General features: G+C 35.0%; 1 protein-coding gene across 2 annotated transcripts in view; it reads right to left on the bottom strand.

Annotated features, from left to right (window-relative positions):
- Positions 1-19,172, bottom strand: part of pex5lb (peroxisomal biogenesis factor 5-like b) — a 58,001-nt gene extending 38,829 nt beyond the window's left edge. For both annotated transcript variants that reach the window (XM_073848463.1, XM_073848462.1), the window contains exon 1: positions 18,861-19,172. In XM_073848463.1, the coding sequence (XP_073704564.1) occupies positions 18,861-18,881 (21 nt within the window). In that variant the 5' untranslated portion in view covers positions 18,882-19,172. The remainder of the gene's footprint in view (positions 1-18,860) is intronic.
- Positions 19,173-21,098: the final 1,926 nt, after the last annotated feature.

The raw sequence follows: 21,098 nt of genomic DNA on the forward strand, positions 1-21,098 counted from the left end.
GCATAATTAGCATGCTATCATCTATGCTACACCACAAAATAAATAAGTAGGGATACACTATATCGTTATAATATTGTTTATTGGCAAATATTTTTTAGGGAAACACATTTTTTATTTATTGATATCGGACAATCAGTTAATTTAAGTAGTAGTGGTTAAATAATGTTAAAATGTAATAACACTGTTAAAAGTAAACTTTATACTGTATATATACACTGCCAATCAAAAGTTTGGGATCAGTACGATTTTTAATGTTTTTTTTTTTTTATGCTCATCAAAGTTCCATTTTTTTAATAAAATACAATACAATAAAAAAACATGATCCTTCAGAAATCATTCTAATATACTTATTTATTACTTTTATTATCAATGTTGGAAACAGTTGCTGCTTAATATGTTTTTGGAACATGTGATACTTTCTTTTAGAATTCTTTGATTAATAAAAAGTTAAAAAGAACAGCATTTATTCAAAATAGAAATCTTTTCTAACAATGTAAGTCTTTACTATCACCTTTTTTTATCAATTTAACACATCCTTGCTGAATAAAAGTATTAATTTCTATCAAAGAGAAAGAAAGGAAAAAAAAAAAATACTGACCCCAAACTTTGAACAATGTGTTTATTGTTACAAAGGTTTTCTATTTTAAATAAGTTCTATTCTTTTTAACATTTTATTGATCAAAGAATCTTGAAAAAAGTATCACAGGTTCCAAAAGAAATATTAGGCAGCACAACTTCAAACACTGATAATATATCAGCATATTAGAATGCTTTCTGAAGGATAATGTGACACTGAATTCTGGAGTAATGATGCTGAAAATTCCCTTTTGCATCACAGGTATAAATTATATTTTAAAGTATATTAAAATAGAAAACCAATACTTTAAATTGCATTAACATTTCACAATATTACAGTTTTTTTCTGTATTTTTAATCAAATAAATGCAGCTTTGATGAGCAGAAAAGTCTCCTTAAAAAACATTAAAAATCTTACTGATCCCAAACTTTTGAGCAGCAGTGTATATATTAATAACTTATAATTTAATACTGGCCATTTTTCAGATACAATATAAAAAATGAAACATAATTATCAACTTATGAGTAATATTAGTGCATCCCTACAAATAAGTTCTATTTGATATGAAAAAAGGTCATCAATGCCAAAACATAAAACTACTTTTCCTCAGCAAAGACATGCTACAGTATCTGGAGTAGTAAACCATAGCTCTATTTAGGGATACACTGACTAGATACCAGCCAAAAACATGGGGCTTACAACTGTGCTTTTAACAGTCTCTACTCCGCTCAGACAGATCTAAGCACTTAAGCCACCACTGGGACGCTGAGAGCTGAAGTGGAAGCAATTCACTGGCACTGTTTAACACTGCAGAATGTCATTTAAACTCCAATGTATTTGCTGAGTTGAACATCTACACTGTTGGTCCCATATTGCAATCCAAGATGCTGTTTTATAGTGATCAATAAAGTGAAACTCTGACGCAACACTCCAGGGTCCACCAACAGAAAAACACACAAAAAGAAAGGTTTTTTTAAACTCTGGAGACTGTGTACATGTTAAAACTTAGCCTAGTTATGGCTTAAATGGGCAATAATTTAAATATCTCGGTGCACCAATAAACATTGTTGAAAAGTCACTCCATGTAAACCAAATATTTATGGAAGCATCCAACCAGAATTAATGGTCAGAATAAAACAGCAGTCTGATTGAATCATCACTAAGCTGATGTTTTATCTGACAGACTTCAATCCTTAGTTTAGACACATACTAGTTATGATGTTGTTGTTGATATATAATCTTATTCACATTTTAAAGGGATAGTTCAACCAAAAATAAAATGTAGCTGTTAATGCTGATTCTTCTCCGCAAACTGGTTCTTTTGGACAGTTCATTTGTATGAAGTGGTTCAATTCACTGGTTCATTTATGTAATCAAGCAATGACGAAACGTATATGCAATTATATTACTGAAACCAAAAATGATGTGAAACGTGGATGTTTTACATGTCTAAAGCACATAAAGTGAATAAACTAGTTTTCATCAGCTCACCTTTTTACATAAACAATGAGAAACCATAAAAACTTTCTTTTTGCCCCTTCATTCACATGTATGACCAGTCTTTGGTCCGAGTCGAAACTGTTTCCTTGACCTTTGGAGTAACTGGAGCACTGATACATTGTCAGGAGCTGGGAGTATTATTTTTGTGCTCCTTGATATGCTTTTTTAATTCTCAAAAATGGGCAGCCGCTGACTTGCATTTGATAAATCACTAGGGACCACAGTTTCAGGTAAAAAATGTTTAAATTAACAGCAATTTTTTTTTTTTTTGTGAACTATATTGTGAACCTTTTAGAGAGAGAACAGCAATAAGAGAACATAAATAACTGACTTAATAGCATGTCCTTAGCACAAAGTGTTTTTTCAGACTAGTGGAAAGAAAACATCCAAAAAACACTGTTAAGTGTTTCTTTTATATCACTTTATCTACTTTATCTCACCATGTCAATCATAATGTCAATCAAGCGTTCTATTTGTATCCAAAGTAAGAAGATGTAAACATTATGGAGCGCTAAACGCTAAATGTTTTATTTATATTTAAAGCCTGAGGGCGCTCTTGTGCAGAAACTCCAAAACGGACTCACAGAAATAATAATTTAGACGTGCCAGGAACAATCACTGTAGCTAAGCTAACTAAAAATGTAAAGACAATATGCGACAATATATGATATGTATGTTTTTCAAGTCATCTCCAGGTAATAAATAAAGTATCTGAATAATGCAATAGTGCTAACTGACATAGCATTTATTACAGTGGCCTATAGGAAATACATTTTCTGCCTTCTTCTGTGATAAAAATGGAAAAAAGTGTAGTATATAAACAAATTATTCAACTGGCATTGAGAAAAAATATTGAAAAAAACATATATAAAATACAAATTATTGGTAATTGTCCAGCAGTGTATTTGATTTCTTAGATAAAACCTGTAAAAAGGGGGAGGGTGATTACATTTGACATTACTGTCCCCCTCACTTCTGAAATGATGGCTATGTCCCTATACCCAAGAAAGCACACAAAGAGTGCTTTCTTAATAATGACTTGGCCATCACTTATTTCAGTTTATCATGATCTCAGAAAATAATGTTATAATCAACAAATCTCTCTAAACTGCAAAATAATTTTATTTGCATCGTGTCTACACTTTGTTTGTTATAATGAGCCGATTAGCATTAGAATTCAGGACTGCATAAAAACTTTGAGCGGTGAGTAAATTCTGACAGCTGAAACACCTCTGATTAGCTGTTGCATTAAAGAAACCAACAGATTGGCTGTGATTGGCTACAAGGTTCAATGCTACCACTGATGCTGTCTAGAGTGCAAACACAGAGACAGATACACCCTGGAGTCTTTTTTATTTATTATTCCTTATTTGTTTTAGGTATGTTAGGTATATTTTTTTCATGTGTAGATATTAGGGGTGTGACGAGATCTCGTGGCACAAGATCTCGCGAGACTCTGATGTGTCCCGCGAGATCTGACTGGTCTCGCGAGAACGTGACGATATCATGGCAAAACATTTTGCAACGTTTACATTAGGGCTGCATGACTAATAGTTATAAAAATATCACGATCTCTATTCAAACACCCATGCGATCTTATTCATGAATGACTGTGATTCAGCATTGTCTATTACAACTGTTTCACGCGCTCCACTGACGCTTACGATGTGAAAGTTATTGAAGACATTCAAATCTGCATTCTTACTGCTGTGGTTTCAGAAAGCAACGCAAACAGTCTTTTTAACAACATAATCATCATAATGTCTTTGTTACAGACATTTAAATGACATAAGTACTGGGATAAAAGCTTATAGTTTGGATATAAACACTTATTGTCTACAGTAGCGATCAAAAACTTAAGTATAACACGTATGTAGAGTAACGTTTATTCTCTTCACCAGGAGAGGGCGACAACTGCACGTTTAAAAAAGTATTTGTCATTGAATTAAACATTCAAGAGATTCCAATAGTGAAAGTCTTTATTAATTGAGACACGGGCTCTTTTTTTTTTTTTTTTTTTTTTTTTTTCAGACTTAAGCAATGAACATTATTTCAGAACCACTAGTAAATTATGTCATTTTGTTTAATTTTCTAATCCTTTTTTTCTTCAGAATCGTGATCTCCAGCTTATAAAAGAAAATAGTTTTTCAGTTTCAGTTTTTATTACTGCATATAATTCATTAAAATATAAGTTTAATTTCATAAAGTACAAGTTCATATCAAAATGCACCTACATTTATTTTATTTTTTTTGCATTTTGTTTTTTTTGTTGAATAAAATACTATTGTCCCCTATATATTTCATCATTGAGGATTTATTTAAAAAAGTTAAAAAATATCGTCTCGTCTCGTTCTCGTGAGCCCAAAATCTCGTCTCGTCTCGTCTCGTGAGATAAGTGTCTCGTCACACCCCTAGTAGATATACTTCATTATTATCTCAATGGATCTTTTATTAATTACTGCTTAATCAATAGTTAAGTGATGCAAAATAAGTTTGAAATAATAATTATAAATAGATAAAATTGAAATGCAGAGCATTTCTTTTTCTTGGATCAATTAAAAGGATAGTTCATCCCAAAATGAAAATTGTCATCATAGTTGTTCTAAACCCATAAACTCATTTTTGTTTATCTTCAAAACACAAATAAAGACATTTGTAATGAAATCTAAGAGATTTCAGTCGCTCTATTGAAATTCCATTCATTGTCCTAAATGCCTCAAAGTTTCTAAAAGTAATCATATAGACCAAAAGACTATTCAAACTCTTTAGAAGAGACACGATCACTTTTATCACGTCTATTCTAGGTTTTATGTTTATGTTACATCTAAGCACCAATACAATAGTTTAGATTAGACTGTTTATATGTTCTTTGAGTTCTTTGAGAATTGTGTTTTCCTCATCCAGTAATAGTATACACAATAAACCCATTGCCAGATATGTTCTGTCCTTATATCACAGCTTATGTTTATATCTTCTTTCTTTTTTTGCTTTTGGCATTAAAGACATCTCATATTATGTGAAAAGTGTGAAGTACATGGACCTTTTCTTGCGTAATATCTAATTTAATCCAAATATGTAGCTTTTGCAGGTAACTTTACTTACATGATTCGTCATAAGAGGTCCTGACATTTGTTCAGTAAGATATTACTGTTTGAAAGTGAGCTAAGCACTAAAGAAGACAACATAAATCATATGGCAAAGATAGCCTTTATTTAGAGGGGAAATGTCAGGTATTTATGTGCAGAGATTTGGCTTTACTCTGTGAGGTTTCTCTCAAGCCTGTCTGTGATAGCCTGTCTCTTTCTTAACATTTTGTTCCCACAAACTCACTCTGAGCATCATTTCAACCTTGATGACTACTCCATCAAGCTCATGTTTGACCTTTAGTACACACTAAGAAGGTCTTGCAAAAGAGCGCATGGGGACACACCATCCAATTACATTTAAATATCCCAATGTAAAGCAGAAACCCAAACTTCAGAACAATAAATCTGTAATTTTCTAATACTCTCTAAGAATCTAAAGAGAAATTATTTACTTGTAAACATAAGCATAGAGTAATAGACCCTTCTTTTTTTTAAATGATGCATGAACGTTACAGTGCACCCTCTTAACACAATCAAGTATTTGAAAAAAGCTGGTAGACCACCCCTTTAAGGATTTTTTCAACTGCTATGAAATGATTTTCTATTTGTATATTGTTTATTGATATGTTTATTTCTTGAATTATAATAAATGTATGTGCCCTGTATAAACATTTGTGTATGTCTTGAATTTATTTTTTGTAACATATGTGTGTAGGTTTTGAAGTCTTGCACTCTATGTGCACATTTGTCCAGTAGCCCCTAACTGCAGTACACAAGATCCAGGGAGCGGGGTTACATCCACATTCAGGGGTGGAGATGGGTAAGTTTTGGGGTCAGGGGGTGAACACAGGTAGGTTTAGGGATATGTAAGGTGGAAGGAGTTGGACCTCGCCCCCTGGATCTTGGGTTCTGCAGTGAGGACCATCTCCATTTGTGTGTTTCAAATTTAATGTATAAAGTCTGAATTTAATGGGTATATTTTTATTGTAGTATTTTATGTAAACATTTGTGCAGGGATTTTATTTTATTTTATTTAATATGCATTATACGCGTGTGTATTTTACAATTCAATATAATATAAAAACTATAATATTGTAACAATTAAGTCCACTGAACGATGAGATGTAAGGTGAACCCAGTGCAGTTTGTTTACATGCGTGCAAAATCCATAATCCAAACATAATCCAAAACAGACGAAGACTTGACTTGAAATATACTTGAAATAGACTTGAAACAGACTTGACTTGCTATTGACATACTATTTAGTAGGCAAAAAGCAGTAGGCGAAGAAAAAGTATGCATGAAATCTCAAAATTCACAAAAGAGTAGGCGAGATTTACCTGGATGAAGCACTATTTCTCGCGAGATTCAGGCGTATGTATACCTAAGTATGGTTCGAATATGCCTACTTACCTACTATATAGTAGGCGAAATGGGTACGTGAGAAGAGTAACCACAAAAGAGTAAGCGAGAGATTCCCGGATGCCTACTGCGTCCCGCCCAGATTTCGAAGTACCGATCGAGGGATACTTTTCTACTTTTCTATCCCAGAAGCCCACGGGAGATCAATACGTCATCAGCGAACGTGATGGAGAACAGTAACGAGGGTGTTTTCAAAAGTGAGTGACGTTACACTGTCCCCTGTGTTACAATCGCGTAGAGCAAACTGTTAAATCGTTTCAGGTGTAACAGTATAGTATGTTTGTGATTGTTCTGTAAAAACATGTTTTATTATGTATAACAAACGGGAGATCCAGTAAACACACGCATATCTCCAAAGTGAATATACATAAACCATGTACATCTTAAAGACGATTGTTAAATGTCTATTTAATACGTGACAGGAAAAAGTTCGAAAAGAATTGCAGATGAGCACATAATAGACATCTGAGTGATGTGTGCTGTTACAGTAGAATTCACTGTTGTCAACACCGTTTACTTTATATGAATGGAATGTAAATAAACATAAGTTATCTTTTTAATTTGTCCATTCATATTGTTGATAAATTGAGGAGTATTTGTGTTGGATAAAATGCGAGTGTAAATGCAGTATTGAGCACATGAATCACAGAGGTGACTTGAATCTTTTCTGGATGTTACAGGGATAGGGATGTGATGGACGGCAGAGACAGGTGAAGCTGGACACGGTGGTCAGCTGCTTCATCAGAATAAAGCTGCAGAATTGGCACAGCTGTTGATGGCAGTAGTTACAGGCTGTGAACACACATGATTGTCAGAACAATTACTTTGAATAAAGCTTTGTTTTATGTATCTTTGGCTTGTATTTATTTAACATCAAGGTACTTTTATTTACTCTTTTACTAATTTATTTATGTTTCTTGTTGTCAGTTAATAAAATATAGCAATAATTCATTACTTGACTGAGAATTGAGATGTATTCACATTGATTGCATAGTCATGAATATGTCATGCATATGGCATATTAAAAAATACATGTAGCTCATTTGACTAAAAATATAATTAATTAGTGGTTAGCATTTATCAGTATTTTTGTTCATAAGCGTTGGTGTTGTCCAGCAATGCATTCCGAGGTAATCTTAATTTATAAGTAATATTTAAAATTTTCGAGTGTAAAATCAAGTCTTCTCCAAAGACGTCATCTTCCAGCAGCTGATTGACGTCTCCTTTGTGCAGATATTGCAACCATTAAAAACAAGGAGGGAAACGTACTAGGTAGGGATGTCGTGATGCCATTGGGTGTTCTGTGCACCTGTCGCCTTTATTTTATTTTTATAATTACTGCAGAAGTACATGCAACCGCAGGAAAAGATAGTAGGCTATTTTATCAGTGAACAATCATAATGACAGAATAACTTTGCCTACATGTGATTCTCTACACGTGAAAAAAATGTTAAATATCTTTAAATTATCGTAATATTCATATAATCATAATGCATTAAAATTGCATGTGTTGTTTTTTGTTATTTATAAGCCTCGGGGATGAAACGAGAGAAATCTAACGATTAAAAAGAAGAAAACAAAGGAGATTTCAAGCCAGTTTTGCGGGTGGATAAACAATTTTGCAACATAAATAAATTGTTACGATTTTAATTGAAGTGGTTACGATTTCAGGTTTTCGTAATACAAAATAACATCTTTAAGGATTAAACTGGGTTATAGCCTAAAAACGTACTACAATCATAAAGGCATCCGTTTCTTCTAGAAGACCACAAAATGAGAAATTTGATCAACATCAAAATATATAGGCTACAGATAGATGAATTAAACCTGTCACTCATATCTTTTAAATTGTTGCTCTTGTTTTAACGTCGAAGATCACATGATAACGTCATCATGGCGGATGAAGTCCGGATCGCATTCATACTCAACGAGATTTGGCTGTAGAGTAGGTACTCTTTTAGCGCTTGTTAAGTAGGTACTTATTGAAATTAAGAACCTACTCATTAAAGGTTGTATCAGCGATTTCTAGCCTAAAACATAAAGTGTTAAATTCAGCTGACCTTTCATCACGATCCGCTCACTGCCTGCCCCATAAATTGTCTGTGAAAAAACCGCGTCTCTCTGGTCAGCCTAGGGTCCGAGATATGCCAAAAAAAACAATCGGCACTACCAACCTTTCCACACAAAAACAAACAGTGTTCCAACCAATCAGCGTCAGGGATTTGGTGTTGTGGACTTTCGCTCCGCCTCCCTCACATCCCAGCACCAGTAGGAAAGTCCACAACACCAAATCCCTGACGCTGATTGGTTGGAACACTGTTTGGTTATCTGTGGTGTGTTGATAGCGCCGATTGTTTTTTTGGCATATCTCGGACCCTAGGCTGACCAGAGAGACGCGGTTTTTTCACAGACAATTTATGGGGCAGGCAGCGAGCGGATCGTGAAGAAAGGTCAGCTGAAATTGACACTTTATGTTTTAGGCTAGAAATCGCTGATACAACCTTTAAGTATGCGATTTCGGATGCAGCCCAAGACAAAACAAAACCCCACGTTACAAATATACATAACTGTGCATATTTACATTAAATAGCACACTGACCAATAATAATTACATTTGTAATTTATATAAATAAATAAATAAATTAATTAATTAAAAAAAAATATATATATATATATATATATATATATACACACACACACACTTAACATGTTAACACATATTTATTGCTTTTATACTATAATAAACACTAAGTTTTAAAATACAGATTATCATTTTATTTACTAAAATAATTATTGCAGATGCACAACTTTCAGGCTCATTAATTCAGTTTATATACCAGCAGAAAGTTTGCTTTGGTTATAATAGAGACTACAATAAATGCATAAATATAGTCTAATCAATCACTGCTGATTTATTTGAGCTTTATATACACTAAACATGTATTTGTGTAATTAACATTTAAAATAGCTTACAACAGAGCATTCAACACCAGCATTACAGTGTATTTGAGTTTACTTAAAATGCAAGGATATGTTATGTGTGAACAAGACAATTTTATGTGGAAAAAAAACTTGCAGTGACATGTCATAATAAAAACGGCCTCCTTCGTGAGGTGATAGATTCAGTTCTCACACATTGTGATGGACTCAGGTTGTGTTGACTGGGTGAAAGCTGATCACACCAAAGAAAGGATCTGCAAGCAGAGAATTGTAGGAAATGCTAACACCAGCTATAAATGGCTGTAATTTCAGCACAGCATATCTATAGCACAGATAACTGAAACATCTAGCTTCTGTTATGTCTAAGACTTAGAATTTGATATATAACAGATTTTTGTATGTAATAAGCTTATCCAACTATTTATACATCAAATTGTAAATTTGCGTGTCTAATTATCAATTTTATTATATACCTGCTTAAATTAGCCAAAGCCTGGAAGGTTTTGACAATCTGCTAATAACAAAGCTCAGCTAGTCCACTTATTATGTTAAAACACAACAAATAAAAGAAAGCTACAGACAGTGATAGCTCACCCAAAAATGAAAATTTTATATTTATCTGCTTATCCCCAGGACATCCAAGATGCAGGTGACTTTGTTTCTTCAGTAGAACACAAACAAAGATATTTAACTCAAACTGTTGCAGTCTGTCAGTCATATAATTGCAGTCAATGGGACCCATGGCTTTGAGAGTCAAAAAAATCAAATTAAACCCTGCGGCTCGTGACGATACATTGAGGTGTAAAGACACAAAACAATCGATCTGTGCAGGAAACTGTAGAGTATTTATATCTTTTTTCAACTTTGATCCATCACAACGTCCAACTGTCCTAAGCACGTTTACAACAGCCGGCACATGACGGCAATGAAAAGTCATCACTACCAGATAAATTTACATGGAAGCAAACATAATCTTTTAGTTTTTAATCAGTTGCAACAATCAGGATAAGCACAAGTAATTACCATTTTGAGTAGTCGTCGTATACACAATCTCTGCACTGTGTATGGTGCAATGTTAATTTTGACAGCAAATTTGGATTTAGTTTTAGTCATATTTAAGTCATCTGAATTGTTTTTAGTTTTAGTCTAGTTTTAGTCAACTAAATATAATAAGATTTAGTCGGCTAAAATCTAATGGGTTTAGTTACAGTGTAAAGCATTTATTAAACATTTCTCTATAATTACCAAACACATTATGTAGGTTTGATATTACAGTTTTATCATGATAGACACAGATTTAACTGCCGTGAAATGCAACATGCCTTTATATTACAATTAAATGAAACCACTTATCATAAAGAAACAAGAACATATAGAACATATATACGCTAATTATGCATTCTTTATAACAACTTGTTTACCACATTCTTTATTCTTTCAAGCAGACATTTATTTATATAAATAAATTTAGATTAATCTTTATTAGGGCTACTAAAGTGACTCAGTCAAGAGCAGTGAGTGATTTTGTCTTTCTTTTGTTGCTTGATTAACATCAATGCCACAGACAATATGAACTAAATATCGCTGTTGTCCCTTTAAAACCGAACACACGGATGTAATGGATTGATACACGTCTGATAGTCCCAGTTATTTACATTCACCTAAGTGTAACCGAGTGTATTTACATGAATAATCATCAAAACTGACAATTTTTTGTGTATTTCTCTGTTCATGAGACGCGAAAGAGTAACTTTCTCGTGTGCTGTGTGAGAGGCGCTTAGAAAACCAGACCGAACGGAATTCTCTTTTGCGTCGTCAAATTTATCCATATGTCTGCTCTTCTCTTACTTCCAGATATTGACATTTTTAATGTTTTATGAGACGTGCAGCAAATATATGCCAGCTTATTTCCCGCAGGAAAGATCAATAGGCTATGATACAGTTCATATTTACACATCTATCCTCCTTATGGTTTCGTTATCATCTCATTTTTGTCAGTGAAAAAATGTCGTTGGACGAAAATGATGAAAATTATTCGTCAACAAAATTAACACTGGGATGGTGTAAACAATGAGTGACGTATATGCTAGACAGATCGCTTCCGTGCATGTGTCTACTATGCCAGAGCATGTTGTCGCATCACGCGCCAGCAGTTGTAAACGCGCTCAAGACAGCTGGACATTGCAGTGGATCAGATGTAAAAAATTATATAAATACTGTTCAGTTTCTTGCACAGATCGATTGTTTCATGTCTTAACACCTCAATTTATTGTCACAAGCCGCAGGGTTTAATTTGGTTTTGTCTGTGTATGTTTTTTTGACTCTCAAAGCTGTGGATCACATTGACTGCCATTATATGACTGACAGACTGCAACAGTTTGAGTTAAAAATCTTTGTTTGTGTTCTACTGAAGAAATAAAGTCACCTACATCTTGGATGCCCTAGGGACTTCGCTGAATGTAATGATGGAGCTATGTTTTTTTTTTTGCATTATTGACACACTATTGTCCTATTTTAATACTGTAAAGTTGCTTTGACACAACAAGTATTATAAAAAGCGCTGTATAAATAATCTTGTCTTGACTTGACTTGACTATGGTCCGAACACATCCTAACCATAACCCTATCGCTAAATATAACCCCACCCATTAGGTCCATAGAGATGGAGCTGAACTAGGTCAACCTCCACCTATCATGTCCAGAGAGGGGAAGCTGGATTACAACAATGACAATGACAAACAATGAGACCAGGCTAATTCAAGTTTTCTATATGTCAACATGACAAAATACATTTTCCCGGAAAAAAAAAAAAAAAAAATTCTGACTTGCCTACCCCACATATATAAATGCCTGTCCCAGAACAACATCCTATAATGCTACTGTTTTCACAGATGCTATACAACTTCTCCTTTATCACACTTTTGACACCTACATGCTAAACTTGTGATTTCTGAATAGCTGGAAGTAAAACATAATTCCAGACTTCTAGTTTATACACACATATCAAGTAAAGATCACAGATTCTGGTAGGAACAAAAAATGTTACCTTGAAACTCCTCTAAGCAATACCTTGGAGAATGAAGCAGCCTAAGGCTGCATCAATCTTTGCTCATATCCGAGGTCAGTGTCAGCTCCGCTGCGGCCCACCAGAGGCTTATTAGCATTAATCATACCTTCAGCAACCACACTCCACTCAAAGTTAGACAAAAGCCCCAGTTTTATATGCATCCATGCAATTTTCTCCTCACAGTGACAAGAGGAAAACGTTTGGCTAGAGAATATTTGCGCAAACCATGCGACAACAGACATTATTTGAGGCCGAACAGGATGTGAGTTTAATCTGCACGTGTGCCACTCTTATAGGTCAAAGAGAAAAACCCTGTGCTATTTGCACTGTGCTTTTTTTCAATTTACAATAATCCTCTGCGTTTTGCACCTACTTTCACCAGGGAATATGTGTGCCATCCACCAACGCTGCTGTGTCAGATGGTGATATGTGGTCTGTGGCACGTGATCCGGTTCAGGAAAAGTGGCACAACAGCTGCAGTGTCATCAGCCAAATCCAGATGCTTTAAGTGATTAGCAATTTAAGCTGCAGTGAAGAGCAACCTGCCTTAGGGTTCACATCTGACCCACTTTTTGAAGGCAGGAGAGAATGAATTCCATAGTGAGCAAGCATATGTTGCCTGCCTTCCATTCTCCCAGGATTCAATGACATTTAAGTATACTGTCATTCTGAGTTCATGAATAGGACTGATCTATTAGCTTACATTGAAACTGGCAAGTTCAGCACAATTTAAGATAACCTACCATCCAATAGTGCTCTATCTATAGACCTCAATATTGGTGACAGTTTGAAAATATCTCGAGTTACTGGAACATTGTGAGCTAAATGACTGTGCAATGTCTGTTGATCAATGTTTTATGGTACGTTTCAACTTTCACTGACTTTCACAAGCAGTCATTGCATTTCTAATGTTTCAATTGAGACCACACTGATCCGGAAGCTTGTTAACCATCTATCAATCAGTCTCTTTACATTTCCAGTGGATTTGATATGGCTTGTTATGTGAAAGAATAAAGCTGTGTCACATAGGGGTGTGCGGTATTGACAAAAAAATCTTGATATCTTCTGGGATTTTATCGATAACGGTAATTAGACGATATTTTGCTTTTTTTTTATTGTGCAGATATTTTACTGACGTGGACAGCTGACTCCTAAAGTTTTTGATATTCTTCATACTCTGTGTGCTCAGTTCAGATAGAAGCAGTGATAGAAATTATTATTTTCCAATAAGCCTTTTAAATGCCTTTTGGGGTATTTTTACCTTTATAATGGTAAAAAAAAGTGTGCATCATCTCAAATTCTAACATGTAATCAGTCAATTATAATAATAATACAACTGAAATCAGTGTCAACAAAATTGATCTTTGCAGAACTTCTGAAATGGCATTTAGATGTATTTACACAGTTTAATGCAGCTTAGATGGAAAGCTTTAAACTGCAGTTACAAATGCAAAAAATAGTTTTGATATTTTAAACAAAATGTTTAATAATGATATTTGACATTATTTAAAAATCAAAAAATACTTTAAATGTGAAATTAAAACCGCCAGTAGGTGGCAGCAAGTGAGCGATTGAACTAGGGCTGTGCGATTAATTGAAATCGTATCGAACTCGCGACGTGAACATACACGATTTCTAAATCGCCTTACAGCACGATTTTTTGCACGCACTCGACTGATACTTTTCCCGCAGCATGCTATTTGAACCGATCACAACACAGCGCGCCTAAACAGAGAGCAAGAACATGCCAACGTTCATGCTTGAAACTAGAAATGGTCATGCTGGTTTTCTTAGCAGAAAGCAGCTAGACTCTGCCAGTGTTCTAATTGTTTTTATGTGGGACACTGTGGTCTGGGTTGTTGTTTTTTTCAAACACACGCACACACATACGCACACACATACTTACTTTTTGCCATAGGTCTGTTCTAAAGACATTTTGTTCTACCTTTACTAGGCAGGGCTCGAAATTGTGAACGTTTTGGTCGCATATGCTCCCAAAATTTAATCTGCGTGACCTGAAATTATATTTGGGACCATTCGTGCGAGTGCGAGAAACTGTTGTGGTCCGACTTGGTTTCATTTCTTTACAAAACTTTCGCTAGCCTAACTACTGCACAGACTGCTGTGAGCTGATACAGTGACAGGTTCGCCATTCTCTCTTTCGATTGTGAAAAATAAAAGGTCTCAACAAACCGCTTTTGAAGAAATATAATATATTTCGTGCTATAGCGTACATTCTGTCAGATACAATTCTGGCGCCTCCGTGTCCATATACGTTACTGTACAACGCGGCATTCATCCACATCAGATGATAACTCAGCGGCAGAGTTCCACTCACACAGGGGCGTAATTTTCACTGGGGACATGCTTTTCAAAATCCTGTTTGTGTCCTCTCATATTTCAAATGGTTTTGTTATAATAATCTCTTTTATTGTAGAATGCACGCTCAGCGCCTTTGAGAGTCTCGCAAGATCGTTAAAACGAAACCAAAAGTAAAACGCGGACGCGCATTCAAAAGCAATTTTAATATCCCGCGTTTAGAGAGCGACTCCTCATGCGCGCAAATTAGGCTACATAAAATATCTAGGCAGTTATTAGTATGTGGGCTATAAAAAATATATTGTGCAGTTGTCTATAGTTCTGTATCATGCTTGAAAAATTCGGTCTCTATTTGCACTTTGAATATTGAAAGAGTAGCCTACTTTGATCATGTGCTTGTAAAACATCTGCAGTCAGAATCAGCCATGAAGAATCAAGATCAGTGCATTACTAAAAAGAAATTGGGTGCGCCTACATTTTTTTGGTGCTCCTAACTTTTTTCACCTGCTAGGTGATTTTTTTCCACCTTCTGTTTTAGAGACATGTTACAGGTCTTTGATAAAGATCTAATTGTTTTCCTTTAAAAAAAAAATGTTTTAGAATCACACTGTAAAACATGTCTGTGTCAAAATCGTGATTAAAATCGAAATCGCAATACTGTTCAAAAAAATCGTGATAGGTTTCTTTTGTCCATATCGCACAGCCCTAGATTGAACTGAATCATTTAAACGGTTGATTCATTCAGGAACGAAACACTGTCATGTTGCTCAGAAATGCAAAACAGTGCTGTGACTGCGTTTGGAATGATTTTTGTTGGTGAAATAGAGCAAAAACAGGCAATATGGTATCTAAAACGTCTCTTAACCTCTTTTTTATTGAACTGTTGTATAAAAGCAGTATCACATTTTTAACCATGCTGATATTTTAAGAAAAAATGTCTCTTTTCGCATGATTTTAACTATATGAAATTATATAAATATATACATTTTCTGCCACCATATCTTTATGCATTTTAAACGCACTCTAATGCGTACATGCACTAGTTTACCCTCACTTAACAGATGTCTCACTTAATGTATGCGTGCACTCTGTAGGTGTGTTGTTTGCATACTCAATTTCAAATCACACATTGTTAAAACAACAATTACGACTATCGCAGACGATATATCACACACCCCTCACATCACTGTATTGAATGTTGCAATAAGTGCTCCTGTTGTCTTATCGTGAAGTTCCAGTCAGTTTTTGTTTTTCCTTTTACATTATTGCTTGAGATCCATTTATGGACATTGGTACAAACTGCTGGTTTCGTCTGGCCAGAGGAGAACTGGTCCCCCGACTGAGCCTGGTTTCTCCCAAAGTTTTTTTTTCTCCATTTCTGTCACCTGTGCAGCTTTGGTTCCTTGCCGCTGTCGCCTCTGGCTTGCTTAGTTGGGGACACTTTCCAGCGATATCGTATACTATTTGAACTGAACTGACGATGATATCACTGAATTCATTGATGAACTGCCTTTAACTGAATATTGATTATTTACAATAATGCGTTACTTACACACTATTGTGCTGTTTAAATACTGTGCAGTTGCTTTGACACAATCTGTATTGTTGAAAGCGCTATATAAATAAAGGTGACTTGACTTGACTTGACTTATGATTTTTTCCAAGGCAACAACACTCATTTTACAAACTAAATTGTGTTCATTTTCAGCCTTAAGTTTACATCAAGTGTACTGGCCTATTGTTATTGTTAATGGTTTTTTTTGTTTGTTTGTTTTTTTAATGCAAGCTATTTTCCAGAGGTTGAACTTGTAAGATTTCCCACCATACTATTCATATTTCTTCTCAGGGTAAAATTATCAGGTGAAAATCAAGAGCTTTTAGGCTAAACAAACTTATTAAAACATATATTATGTTTTTTCATTAACTATGGCTCCTTGATTGCGTTTTGTAGCAATAAATAATTGGTTTCTTCTGAGATGCTCTGTGGAGACAATACATGAACAAGACAACTAACAAAAGGCTGCAAACAGATAATATATGTGCCAAAAATGATTCATTAATGTTACTGTTCCGCATTTTGCAGCATTGATTTTCATTGTAATTAATTTAAGTTATTCTGAGATGTGTATTGTTAGTCAACTATATTCATATCTTCCATTACCAACATTCAGTTATTTCCCATAGTTCCAAGGAGCATTCACAATAGCACTGCAAACTGTGTGATTGGAACTACGGCTCTCAACCTTCAGTTGGAATCATATATTCTTGTTAGTATGAAATGTAGGGATGTACCAATGCACCCTGTGCTGGTTGAAAATCGATTCAATTATTTGATGATTAAAGCTGGTTGAGATGTTAAACGAATCACAGTACAATTGGGGGTGGGGGTGGGGATATGTATCTTTGAGAGCAACTGATCCTCTCAAATGCTTAATAACTACACATCTAAGCCTGCTAACATAAACGGGACAAATGCAGCTTTCCAAGCGGAAAATTATCTTATAAAAGAAGAAAAGCACATCAAAGGGCTTTCTCACACTTTTCTTTTTTAGTCTCTCACAACCCCACGCAAGGCTGAACTAATGTACCTTCAAAAGGCAAAGCCTCAACTATTGCGTACATGGGCATAGCAATATCAAGAGTTTCAGGTAAGAGCACCCTCTCAAATGCATAGGAAAATGTAAAGTTCTTCCTTAAGTAGTCACTCTCTGTGTCTTATATGCAGATTCAGGGCAAGCAGTGCTGTGAGTGGCAGAGATCTGTAGGAAGCTTGTGTAACATCCATAAACCAGCACCATTTGAGCCTTAAAACATCATATTTAAAAACATCGCATCTGTTCCTCGTAATCCACATCTAAAGTACCAGACAGGAACTGATGTCGAAAATAAGCAGCCACAAATCGTGATGCAGCAAATTACTTGCAAACATACAACACACAATTTCAAACAGTAATCGCAAACACACATTTTCCTTTGTCCGATCATGAGAAATGGGACACAGACCTTTGGTCTAATACCATACTACTCAGATTTACAGCTTGCTGAGACACAAGACACATTTATCTTGAAGACTCGGAAGCAAACCACACTTGATGGCAGTTCCCTGAAGTGCAAGCACAGCATCATCAGTCATGTGAACGGCAGCAGGCAATATCTAAGTTCATCTGACTCTATGAAGGTCAAATTCCTTCCAAGTGCAAAACACGGGTGTTGAGCCAGCAGTCATGCAGGGGTCATGACATCAATGCTCATTTTAGTTTCATCCATTTTTAATTGTTGAAAAGTCTTTTTTTTTTTTAAGAAAAAATAAAATAAATGCATTTAAAAGTTTTTCAAAATGCTGAGTTGACACATGTTAAGACCCACTTTGTATAACTTTCACCTGAACACTTACATGTACATATATATATACACAAAATACTGACTACTGACACATTTATACTAACACATCTTGGAATTCACATAATGAAACACTGAGGATAAAGCACACAATTCCTAATAATTAGATTATGGTAGGGGAGTGTATGTTGCCATATAGTAAGAAAGCATTATAAAAGTAATCTTAATATAAAAACTTGGTGAGTTTTCACAGGGACCTTTTTAAGGCCATTTAAAACAACAGTGTGTTTATTCAATGCAAAGGACAAATACAAGCAGAACACAATGTTCAGACAGTTAGACGTTTAAATGGGACAAAATACTGCCTTGAAACATTCTTTTTTCTTCAGACTTAATTTCATTCTCATGCAGTTTATGCCTATGTCGTTCAATATGTTTTGCCTTTTGCCCACATGCTAAACATGCAGCTTAAAGAGTGAGATTTGACAGGTGAAAACAGTATAAACTCCACAATTTAAGGATGATTTAATTTTGACATGCGCACGTGTCGGTAGATGAGATGCTTCACGCGCCGTTAGCCAATAAAAATGAAAGAAGCACGCGAGCTTACCTGTGAATGTCCCTGGTACATATTCAGTCCAAGTGCTGAAAACACCGGCGTGTGTGTTGGTACAGCACCACTGTCAATTGTCAATGAGGAAGAGAAAGAGGAGCGAATCTATCCCTGAGTCTCGGGTACTGAGATGTTTTCATGCTCCAGCTGCGTCCACGTGAGGATTCCTCTTACAGGACCTTTCACGAGACCGTGCATCCGAGTTTCTGACGTTCATATTACGCCGTGAGCTTCGAGGTAGTGGGTTCACTGTGCGATACGGGTAAAGCAGTGTGGTCTTCCTCTTTTTTCCTCGGGTTATTCCACTCCTTAGTGAAACGTTCGAGTCCCAGCCCACTTGAACACGGAAACGCCTCATTGAGCAGTATGCCACCTCCCATGAATAACATCAACACTCAAGATGTGCTGCTGCTGCTGCTGCTGCCGGAGGGCGTCAGCACACTACTCTACACTTTTATTCATTTACTTTGTACTGCTGAGTGATAACAGGACATATGCTTTCTTAATCTAATTATAATCGTAACACTTTACAGTGTTAAACATGTTTAGCCACATAGGTCCAAAATATAATTTAATTTATTACAAGAATAATGATGCCAACAAAGAGTTTTTACACAAAGTCCAAAAAAATAAGCAGATATTAGCAAAGTGTTGTTCTTTATTATGTAATACTTTTTGAAATCACATTGTAACAACATTATGGTTAAGTTTAACATACAAAACTCTGCTTACAGTGCTTTGTGATTTAAAGGGGCCATGACATGAATTTTTAGGATTCCTTGTTTTGGTATCAAAATATATCATTTCCATACCAAAATTATATATTTTACAATCACTGTTATGCAGATTGACATAAACACAGCTAAAAAAAAAAAAAGCTTTCCTACCATGGTGGCCATCCTTCACAAAACTAATATCTACAGTTTTATCACAGGTAGAATGAAAAATATTTCAATACAAGCATTTCAGTCAAATGGAATTTATACAATATTTCAAACTTTTAACCCGGGAGAAAATCAGCCCGCCACAACAGTTAAAAAATCAGCCCAATTCCGTGGAAAAAATGCGGATTTGGCAACCCTGCATCCAAAGAGATTTAAATACTCTGCATATTGATAGCGACTCTGTGATGCACAAAATTATATTCAATATTAGAATGTTTGCGGGAGTGGGATTAAGAAAACAGTCCCACGCAAGGCTTTAATACAAATACGCACACAATGAATGGCGACTGAAGAAAGCAAAAGCCGAATCCCAGACATTTTTAGCGATTTAGGCTGGACACATTTTTTTTAGTCCAAAAAGAGGACATGTCTGGGGAAAAGAGGACATATGTTCACCCTAGGACTGTGTCAGAAAGTGACTGCACATCTGTATGCTGTATCTAGTGTAGACAAGATAGCGGCAGATGCTGTAACGCCGCATTCACACATTCAGTCGTAAAAGAAATTATGTTTTTTGAGGAAAACATTTCAGGATTTTTCTTGTGTATGGCAGTTCATGACAGTTAGGGTAGGTCAAAAAATTTATCTCAAGACGAGCATTTGAGGTTAAAAAGTATATAAATTGTAATGTTTTTTAGAAAATAACCCATCGTTTCACTAGATAAGACCCTTTTTCCTCAGCTGGGATCGTTTAGAGCCCTTTGAAGCTGCATTTAAACTGCATTTAGGAAGTTCAAACTCGGGGGAACCATAGAAGTCCATTATATGGAGAGAAATCCTGAAATGTTTTCCTCAAAAAACATAATTTCTTTACGACTGAAGAAAGAAAGACATGAACATCTTGACAAGGGGGTCAGTAAATTATCTGTAAATTTTTGTTTGTTCTCCTTTAATTTGCTTTGAATGGAGTGATGTCAAGTGTTTTTTTTTTTTTTTTTTTTTTTTTTTTTATTATGCAAACATATACAAAAAGTACAAAACAGACAAAACCTTTACAGGAAAAGATGATAATAGGACAAAACAACACATCTTGTAAAGTTTCACATACAGAGATAAAGATTTACAGACAGATAAGAAAATAATAATAACAAACACATACAGAGGAAGAGCTTTATGCATTACTTGTATTACCAAAACAATCTTCATAATATTTCAAAATTCTATCACTTTTCTTGTTTTTAATCAATCTAAGAGACTTGAGGAAAGCATCGATTTCAATTAAGAAATGAGAAAAAGAAGGCTGCGATTTAGAGAATTTTTGTTTATGAATAAAAAATTTCCCAATCAAAAT

The sequence above is a fragment of the Garra rufa genome, chromosome 10, assembly GCF_049309525.1.
Source record: "Garra rufa chromosome 10, GarRuf1.0, whole genome shotgun sequence".
NCBI classification, from domain to species: domain Eukaryota; kingdom Metazoa; phylum Chordata; class Actinopteri; order Cypriniformes; family Cyprinidae; genus Garra; species Garra rufa.